The 9915-nt window shown below is 46.1% G+C and overlaps 1 protein-coding gene and 1 long non-coding RNA gene across 2 annotated transcripts; one reads left to right on the plus strand and one right to left on the minus strand.

Annotated features, from left to right (window-relative positions):
* On the plus strand, positions 1-417 carry LOC112032348 (uncharacterized). The gene has a single exon (XM_024065119.1). It carries the CDS (start codon positions 1-3, stop codon positions 415-417), a length of 417 nt encoding a protein of 138 aa, XP_023920887.1.
* An 808-nt stretch (positions 418-1225) lies between these two features.
* LOC136062253 (uncharacterized) lies at positions 1226-4243 on the minus strand. The gene is made up of 3 exons (XR_010624049.1): positions 1930-4243; positions 1713-1799; positions 1226-1603 (listed from the first exon to the last, which is right to left on the minus strand). It is a non-coding gene; the product is annotated as an uncharacterized LOC136062253 (long non-coding RNA).
* Positions 4244-9915: the final 5672 nt, after the last annotated feature.

Raw genomic sequence — 9915 nt, forward strand, 5'->3', positions numbered from 1 at the left:
ATGGCTGGTATCGGGGTTGTCATCCGAGATTGGCGTGGAGAAGTAATGGCAACTCTGTCTATGCCGATTGCTCTAGCCCCGACAGTTGCGGATTTGGAAGCTCTTGCATGTTGCCGTGCTGTGATGTTTGCTGCTGAAAAGGACCTGCAGAAAGTTATCTTTGAAGGAGACTCAGCTTCAGTAATCAGTGCTATCTCCCAAGAAAGCCCGGTGCTGAATTCGTATGGTGATATTGTCGATGACATCCGTTCCTTAGTTTCTGCTTTTCAGTTATTTAAATTTGTTTTTGTTCATCGGTCTTGTAATGTGGTCGCCGATGCTTTAGCTAAGAAGGCCAAATGTCTAGTGGGGTCTAAGGAATGGTTGGATGACCTTCCTACAGATATTTCCCAGCTAGTTGGCTTTGATGTCCCTTGAACCATTTTAGTTTTCCTAATAAAGTCCCAGTCTGCTTGGCTGGTTTCTCAAAAAAAAAAAAAAAAAAATTAATGGATAATATACACAAAGATAAAAATAAAAGGACAAAGTTTAGCTACAAAATTGGTTGTAACCTTAATAAAATAAACATTATTACATATTTTAAAAAATCTAACCTTTAAAATGCGTTTTCTTTACACTTTTAATATACATATTAAATTTTGTGTTAGTCGTAGAGGTGTACACAGTTCGGTTCGGTCAATTTTGGAGAGGTTTTTTGCACCACACCTATAAGGTGCGGTTTCACCCTATGCTTAACTGCACCTTGCTTTTGGAAGATAAAAACCAGTCTACACAAGGTGCGGTTAATCTTAGCGGCTCAATGCGGTTCGTTCGGTTATTTGGGCTAGATTTTTAAAAATTCCTATTCTAAGCTTTGGGCTTTTAGGCCTTTAAAAAATAGCATTTTGAGCCCATTTTGACTTCTTTTTAACTAAGCCTTTCTTTATCAAGTTTCAACTAGAAGAAGATAACTCCAAACTAGTCACCAGACTCATAACATTCCAAATCAAATACACAATTATAGAATATCAAGTCTCAACTATAATATAACTTAAATTCAACTTGTCAAATTAAATATGTATTTATTAAACACATTAACTTGTCACAACATTCCAAATCAAAAGCACAATTATAAAATATCAAGTCTTAACCATAACAAGAGAATTCTAGTATTGCAGCAACATTAACACTAATATTTCTATCATAGTAATCACATCAAATATAAGCAGTAGCATAGCCCAAGGAGGAGGAGTAGTGCAGCATTGCAAAATAGTCACTATACAAATATATATAATGGATGTTAGACCAGAATATACAATTGGTACACTACACAACTACATATTTTTCACAAAAAATGGAGGCAGTCTAGTCTACTAAGACTAATAGTCTAATAATTTTCAAGTGTGTTCAATGCTTGTGTTGTCACATGTGCATCTAGTAAACAAAAATAAAGAAGAGAGTAGCAAAGAAGCAGCAAGCCAGCAACCAGCAGCAGCTGAAGCACCCAAACACTCCTAATTTGGCACTCTCCATGATTAAGTCAACAATTCAACCATAAAAAATTTCAGCAATTAGCTAGCCAACAACTCCAATTCCAAGTCATCATATACAAAAAACTCCATCCCTACAATGTCAATCCCCAAAAAATAATGATAAGTAGAAAGTAGAAAGCAATACATGACAATTAACACTATTACAAACAGCAGTTAAATTACATAAAAATTTTAAGTTACCTTAGGTAGCTAAGTCCAAAAAACAACCCCACCTTTCAAATTAGTCTAGAACAGAATCTGTACCCATAGTGGGTTTTGGTGCAAGCTCTAAAAAGGAAAAAAAAAATTGTATATAAATAATAACTCACAAATAAATAAATAACCCAAAAAAAAAAAAATACAAGAGAATTTATAAATAACAAAAGTAGAAAATTAGAAAAGAACATAAACACATTACCCGATTCAAGTTCATAGTTTTCCACTTCATCTATTGCCTCTCGTAGGTTAATTTGTTTAGTTGAATCCTTGGACCTCAAACAATTTTGTGTACAAATCAAAGTTTCAATAGTATTGGGAGACAATGAGCTATGGAAAGGATCCAAGACACGACCCCTTGTGCTAAATGCAGATTCTGATGCAACGGTAGAGATGAGAATTGCCAAAGCATCACAGGCAACTTGAGAAAGGATCCTTTATCTTGAAGAATTCACCCTCCACCAATCAAGAATATCAAAGTCTTCTGTCTCTAGATCTACACTAGCTTCTAACAAGTATCAGTCCCATTTAGATTTGCATTTTACACTATCCTCATCTGCTAAGTGTTGTTTGTAAATGTTATTGTACTTCTTCATCCTTTCTTCTGCACTACCAAAGCCATTTAGCATGGAGGACATGGCAGCAACATCACTACTACCAAACTCACTAGTCCTAATAGCACTAGCACCACATGGGGTTCCCATTGCTCCACTATAGTGCTTGTACAATTTATTCAAAACTTCCCAAACTCTCAATCCTAACTCATTAGCCTTCTCTTTGTCATACAATTACTTAAACCAAAACTTTACATATTTCAATTTATATCTAAGATCAATCACAACAGCCATAAACAACATTGGATTTATCCTATCAACACTTCCCCAAAACTTATCATACTTCAATTTCATTCTTTGTGCCATACCCTTTAACAAAGGATCACCCCTACCATTACACAATTGATTTAACTGGTCTTAAAGACTAACAAGCTCATGAAATACACATTATTAGTCACAAAAAAGGAACTGAAAAATCTTAAAGTTGCCTCATAGAACATACCAATATCAACACTTCCCCAAAACTTATCATACTCCAACTTCATTCTTTGTGCCATACCCTTTAAAAAAGGATCACCCCTACCATTACACAATTGATTTAACTGGTCTTAAAGACTAACAAGCTCATGAAATACACATTATTAGTCACAAAAAAGGAACTGAAAAATCTTAAAGTTGCCTCATAGAACATACCAAGAAATTTTATAAAAAGTCTTACATTTTCCCAATCTGAAAACCGAGGGGGACCACCAGATGGATCCTCAAAATAACAAAGGAAATGCCCATCATCTTCCTTCATCCTTTCAAATGCAGCCACAAACTTTAGTGCACTTTCTAACATCAAGTAAGTTGAATTCCACCTAGTAGACATATCAAGGCACAACAAACTTTTGCTTTGAATTTTTTCTTTTTCAACACATGCCTTAAACTTCTCAAATCTATTAGGAGAGGATTTCACATACCTCACTCCATTAAAAACCTTAACAATTGACTCATTAAGGTCCTTTAGCCCATCTTGCACAATTAAATTCAAAATATGGGCACAACAATGCATATAAAGGAACTTACAACCCAAGAGGCTACCCACCCTATCCTTTGTTTTACTCCTAAGATATTCTATGGCCACATTGTTTGAAATTGCATTATCAACAGTAATTGTAAAAATATGACCAATTTCCTATTGAAGCAAACAAGACTCAACCACCCTACCAATGGTCTCACCCTTATGATTAGGTAATAGGCAGGAATTCAAAATCTTTTTATGATAAACCTAATCAATATCAATATAATGTGCAGTCAAACAAAGGTAATTAAGGTTTTGGATTGAAATTCAAGTATCAGTTGTCAAACATACTCTTTGACCAGCCATTAAAACTGTGGGGCCAGAAAATCGGGTGGCCTCGGCCCACTTCGACTCAGGCCCAAATGGCCCATGCCGAAGACGCATGATGGGTCTGAGGATGACCCTATCCTCGGTCGTTCGAGACCTCAGTGCGAAGAAGGGGCAAGCCCTGGGCGAACTGTCACCTCGGCATTGAATACGCTCACCTAACCCTTCTGGCCGTATTAATGAGGATGTAATCCCTTGGCAGGGCAACATCGATCAGAGTGAACCACTTGAGCACGGATATGACCTTTGATGGGATAGACGGTCAGGTGGAAGGCCAATAGATGACCGATAAGAGTAGGAAGAGGGGGATATATAAGAGGGGTGAGCAAAATGTAAAAGGGAGGTTTTTTGAGGGGGAAAAGGGGTTTTGGGAGGAGCAGAAAGGGAAGGAAAAACCTCCTCGGCCAGGAGCCGAGGAGCATCTCCCAGTTGTAAATTGTTCTAAGTGTTTTTCAGTAAAAGAAAAGAGTTTATGCTACGTGAACGCCGGCCAGCGCCTAAACCTTTGATCCACTCTCTACAAATTCATTGTTCTGGGTTCGTTGGGCCTTTGACCCATATTCTTTGGGCTTAGGCAACAAAAACAGACCCTACAATTGGCGCCGTCTGTGGGAAGGATTAGTGCGCCGGCTGGCGCAACAGGCGATTGTTCTAAATAATCATCCTACGGAAGATCGGTGATGATGAAAAAAAAAAAAAAAAAAAAAAACTACCAAACAAACACGGCAGAAAGATAAAAGTTCGAGACAGAAGATTCAACAGCAAAGAAAGAAAGCTTGATATTATTTCATAAAAAGAAAAGTTACAAATTACAATCAGAGGCTCAGGCAGGCGTGTTTTAAAACTATTCCTACCAGCTAGTTCTACAATCAGAGGCCCAGGTGGACCCGTCCTAAAACTAGCTAGAGAGAAGTGTCAACCCGTGCTTTTATTGGCATCAAGAGAATGGGAAAACTTGACAATAAAAGCAGGGAAGCGGGGCTGGCTTGTTTCAAGGCCACCAACAACTCCTTTCTTGGTGCGGCAGAACTTGAACAAAGCGAGGAGCAGATGCAGGGGCACCAGGACGCCTTCCCCCGTGATGTTCCCTTGATTCTCTCCACTCCTCACGAGCGTTAGCCGTTGGAGACGGCAACACTCGGGCACTAGCCATGACATAGGTTCGCGCGTCTCCTCCGTCGGGGGTGCGCTTCGGGGAGAGACGTTAGGTACTTCAGCGACGTCCCTCTTGGCCACCGCGTACGGCACTGTCAGTGTTACGCCCAGACTCTGCCGCGCCGGAAGCCCAGTGGGGGCTGCGGTCACAGCGGCTCTTGGCACGGATATCCTCGCACCCGCCCAAAGCCGCCCCATATCTACCAACTTCGGTCACAGTTCCAGCGGGGTTATTAAAGGGGCTTGGGGAACTGAAAGGGTGTGTTTTTCTATTTGCGTTGCGAAGTTCATGGAGTATGGAGGAACCATCCCCCCGGAAAGCCTTATATAGAGGATGAAGGTTAGTGAGAATTAATCCACGCAGAATTCGAAAAGAGAGTTACCAGCAGGGCTAATAATGAGGCCACCAAATTCCAAGGGGACCGTAGACCGTTGGATTTGTGCTAATTCACGAGGACATTAATGAAGGCGCGTCTCACACGCCGAAACGTCAAGCGCGGAACACGAACGGCCAAGGGATGCTTCGTAAGTGAAGAAGATGGGGGCTCGAGTTGGAAGCGAGATCAACGCCACGTGTAAGATCATAATCCGACCCAAGGAGGAATCATCTCCAATAGAGCGGTCCGAGGACAAACCCCTCCTTACAGAGAAATGAAAGCGTTAGACAGAACCAAGGCACTGCATGGTCCTCGGACTCAGGCCTATGGGGAAACTACTCGCTCCTCTATACCTGGGTACTAGACAGAACCAAGGTATTGCATGGTCCTCGGACTCAAACCTATGGGGAAACTAGATACTTACAGAGAAATGAAAGCGTTAGACAGAACCAAGGCACTGCATGGTCCTCGGACTCAGGCCTATGGGGAAACTACTCGCTCCTCTATACCTGGGTACTAGACAGAACCAAGGTATTGCATGGTCCTCGGACTCAAACCTATGGGGAAACTAGATACTTACAGAGAAATGAAAGCGTTAGACAGAACCAAGGCACTGCATGGTCCTCGGACTCAGGCCTATGGGGAAACTACTCGCTCCTCTATACCTGGGTACTAGACAGAACCAAGGTATTGCATGGTCCTCGGACTCAAACCTATGGGGAAACTAGATACTTACAGAGAAATGAAAGCGTTAGACAGAACCAAGGCACTGCATGGTCCTCGGACTCAGGCCTATGAGGAAACTACTCGCTCCTCTATACCTGGGTACTAGACAGAACCAAGGTATTGCATGGTCCTCGGACTCAAACCTATGGGGAAACTAGATACTTACAGAGAAATGAAAGCGTTAGACAGAACCAAGGCACTGCATGGTCCTTGGACTCAGGCCTATGGGGAAACTACTCGCTCCTCTATGCCTGGGTACTAGACAGAACCAAGGTATTGCATGGTCCTCAGACTCATGCCTACGGGAAAACTAACCGCTCAATCAGACCAGTGTGCCGAACAGAACAGAGGCATCGCATGGCCCTCGGACTCAGGCATACAGGGAGGCTAACTACAGAATATCCCAGGTTAGGAAAGGACCAAGCCCCACTTAGCCCTTGAGATGTAAGAGAGCTGCCCATGCATACGTTCTCTCTCCTTATCATCGTTACTGGCGCGATTGGCCGACATACAATTCAAGCTAAAATCGTACAAATCTAAGGAAAAGAGGTAAAGCAGGCAATGCGTACACAAGTAAGCAATTCAAATAAAAGGAGATTAAATTCGCATTACAATAATGAGTTCATAAAAATTGCATGGCAAGAGCCACAGTACATAAAGGAAAAGCACAACAAAATAAAATGACAACGTGAAAGTAGGACGAGCCGCGACGCCGGGGTGTCTACTCCTTTTGCTCAGGTTGAACAGGGGCAACCTCTGACCCCTCCGAGCCCTGGCCTGATGGGAGGGCCTGCGGGGGTAAGGCGAGAGCAGCTGCTTCCTCAGTAGTGGGGGTTGGATCATCGGAAGGGATCTCCACTACCTCTTGGGGCACCTCCTCGCTCGAAGGCTCGCCCAGCTCAGTTACCCGCACCTCTCCAACAATCTCCCCAACCTTAGGGTCCTTAGGGGCAGCCTCGCGGATAGCGGGGGGGTAATACACGTTCTCTGCCTTCCACAGGTCGGACGTGGCCTCCACCCCAGCTTGTTTGAGAGCCTTAGCCCAGACTTGGGAACAATATCGCCTATACACCCCCGGGACTTGAGCCTTGTAGGCGGCCTCTACCGCAGTTACCCCATCAGCATAAGCTGCGGTCTCAGCCTCCTCCTTGGCGCGCTCGGCCATCTCCCTGCCATGGTCAGCCTCGTCTTTAGCTTGCTGAGCCTGGTCTCTGGCCCATTCTGTCCCCCTCTGGGCCCCCTCGGCCTTTGTCACTTTAGTTTGCAGATCAGCGACCAGATCCCTCGCGATCTGCAATTAGTCCTGCGCCTCGCCTAGGCGCCTCGTTTGCTCATTGGCCTGGTTCTGGGCACCCTCAAGACCGGACAGGGCATTGTCCCGCTCCCTGGTCACCGCCTTTAAATCCTCTCGGGCCTTGGCGAGGTTAGCCTCGGAATTCTTCAAAGTTCGAGTAGCTTCAAAGCGCCAGTCACGCTCCCGTTTGAGGGTCTCTTTCTGGTCGTTTGCAGCCCCCTCCAACATAGAGATAGCTTGGACGGCCTGCCAGAATAACCAATGTGCTATAAGCCCAATAAAAGAAAAAGAGTGGGAGAAGAGTCGAGGTTACAGCGCTTACCATCCCCACATATCGCTTAAGGCTGAGGAAGACCTGCTCGCTTGTCAACGTGTTAAGCTCAGCCATGTCCGCCGGGAGCAGCAGGCTCCTCTCCAGCGCATCAGCCACGTGCGCACCTTCACCCTCATTGAAGTCCCTGAGGGAGGCGTTATCCCTCAAGGGCACCCCGCGGAGCATCGGGGCTGGGAGCCAGGCCTGGACCTCGAAAGAGGTGGTGTCGACGACCTGCCTCTCCTGGCTCTGATCGCCTATCTTAAGCTGCTTGGACGGCCGTAGAGTAGTTTCCTCCTCCTGCGAGGACACCGTCCTATCCTCCACGATCCTTTTACCCTTATCCTTCTTCTTATTGGGACCAGCAGGCACGGACCCAGAGGGCGAGCCCGTCTGAGAAGGAGAAAGAGGGAGCTTCTGCCGAGCGGAAGTCGACCTAGCCTTCGGAGGTGGAGTATGAGGTTTTTGTTGGGACTCCCCCGGTTGGCCCTCAATTAGGTCCAGCAAGTTGGTGGTGGGCTTCCTCTTGTAACCCATTGACGGCCAAGGAGTGGCTTCTGAAGCAAGGAGGTCTGCTTCGGTCAGATTGGGATCACCCAAGTCTCTGGGAGGGTCCTCGGACTGATCAAGCTGGGCAAAAACGTCAAATGCGTCCCCTTCCCCCACTGGAGCTTCCTCGGCTGCCTCAGCAAACGGTTGGGAAGAAGAGGGGACGGCTATTGTGACAGCTTCCTGGTCGGAGGGCTCCTTGGGGAACGAAAATCCATCCTCGGTCATGGTAATCCTCTGAAGCCGAGGATCGCCGGCGAGGATGATGTGCTTCGGAACCGGGAACGATTTCTGGGTAGGTTTATAACCCAAAATTATGTGGGCGGCCCTAACCTGGTTGTCGTCCTCGTTTATATACACCGGTGCCCTCAGCAACTTTTGCAAATCTTCCCGGTTGACCAGATGGAAGTGACACTGAAAGGCGTGCGTGTCTGCAAACGGAAAGCACCACCGCGTTAGTAAAAAGGAAAGAAAAAAGACGAGAACTTGAAATCCTATCTGTCTCCCACTGCCCCACCTGGTATTCCCTCTGTTGTTGGGTAGTGAAGTCCATCGTGCCACTCCCCTAACACGATGAGGAAATCCTTGTAGAACCCCTTGCTGGACTCGGGGAAGCACTGAATGAGCCGCACCCTGTCGTCTCTCATCTTCAGGTAATACGGCTTGCCCTTAAGAAGCTGAAGGTTGTAACACCAGTTCACGTCGTGGTGGGTCAACCTCAGCCCCATCTTCTCGTTCAGGGCGTCCACACAGCCCAGAATCCTAAAGACGTTTATCCCACACTGGGTGGGGGCCAACCGGAAGTGCATGAAGTAATCCCTCATCACCGGCCCCATGGGGATCGTCATCCCCCCTTCAAGGAAGGCGACTATGGGAATCACCACCTCGCCCTCCTGCCTGTGTATGCGTCACTCCCCGTCCTCATAATATTTCAGGCCTACATTGCCGGGAATTCTGCGGTCGGTGATGAATTTCTCCATCGCCTCTGCAGTATCTACGTATTTCTTAAACCTACCCATCCCAGTTGACGCCTAAAAGAACTAAGAAAGAACAGGCGAAGCAGAAAAAAGGGTAAAGAGAAAGAAAGGTCAAGAGAGACAGAGCGACTTACTGAAAAGAGGAAGGGCTCCTCGGACTGGCTTTTGTGCTGGAGGTGCTAGTGAGGGTGTGGCTGAACTCAGAAGGGGCGGACGAATATTCGTGACTACAAATGAGGAACAGGGAGAAGCGGTTCGTACGGGTATTTGTACCCCAATTCGAGGAGCCATGCGGGTTTTCCTACCCATAAATGCAAGACGAATTTCCACCGTTGGATGGGTAACGCCTCATTAGACGTGGGAAACACAGAGTCGTCTGAATTTAATGATGGGCACGTTACGTGCTCCGAAACGTCAGCGACGTGTCTTTGGCTGGTGAATGGACCCCAACACTAACAAGGGGTGGGGGAGGGGATAAGGCCGAGGATGTCAAAATCCTTCTCCCCGCCCGAGGATGCGTGCAGCAAGATTTTGAGGGGCTATTGTGGGGCCAGAAAATCGGGTGGCCTCGGCCCACTTCAACCCAGGCCCAAATGGCCCATGCCGAGGACGCATGATGGGTCCGAGGATGACCCTATCCTCGTTCGTCCGAGACCTTAGTGCGAAGAAGGGGCAAGCCCTGGGTGAACTGTCACCTCGGCATTGAATACGCTCACCTAACCCTTTTGGCCGTAGTAATGAGGATGTAACCCCTTGGCAGGGCAACATCGATCAGGGTGAACCACTTGAGTACGGATATGACCTTTGATGGGATAGACGGTCAGGTGGAAGGCCAATAGATGACCGACAAGAG

The sequence above is a fragment of the Quercus suber genome, unplaced genomic scaffold (genome assembly GCF_002906115.3).
Source record: "Quercus suber isolate HL8 unplaced genomic scaffold, Cork oak 2.0 scaffold_395, whole genome shotgun sequence".
NCBI lineage: Eukaryota > Viridiplantae > Streptophyta > Magnoliopsida > Fagales > Fagaceae > Quercus > Quercus suber.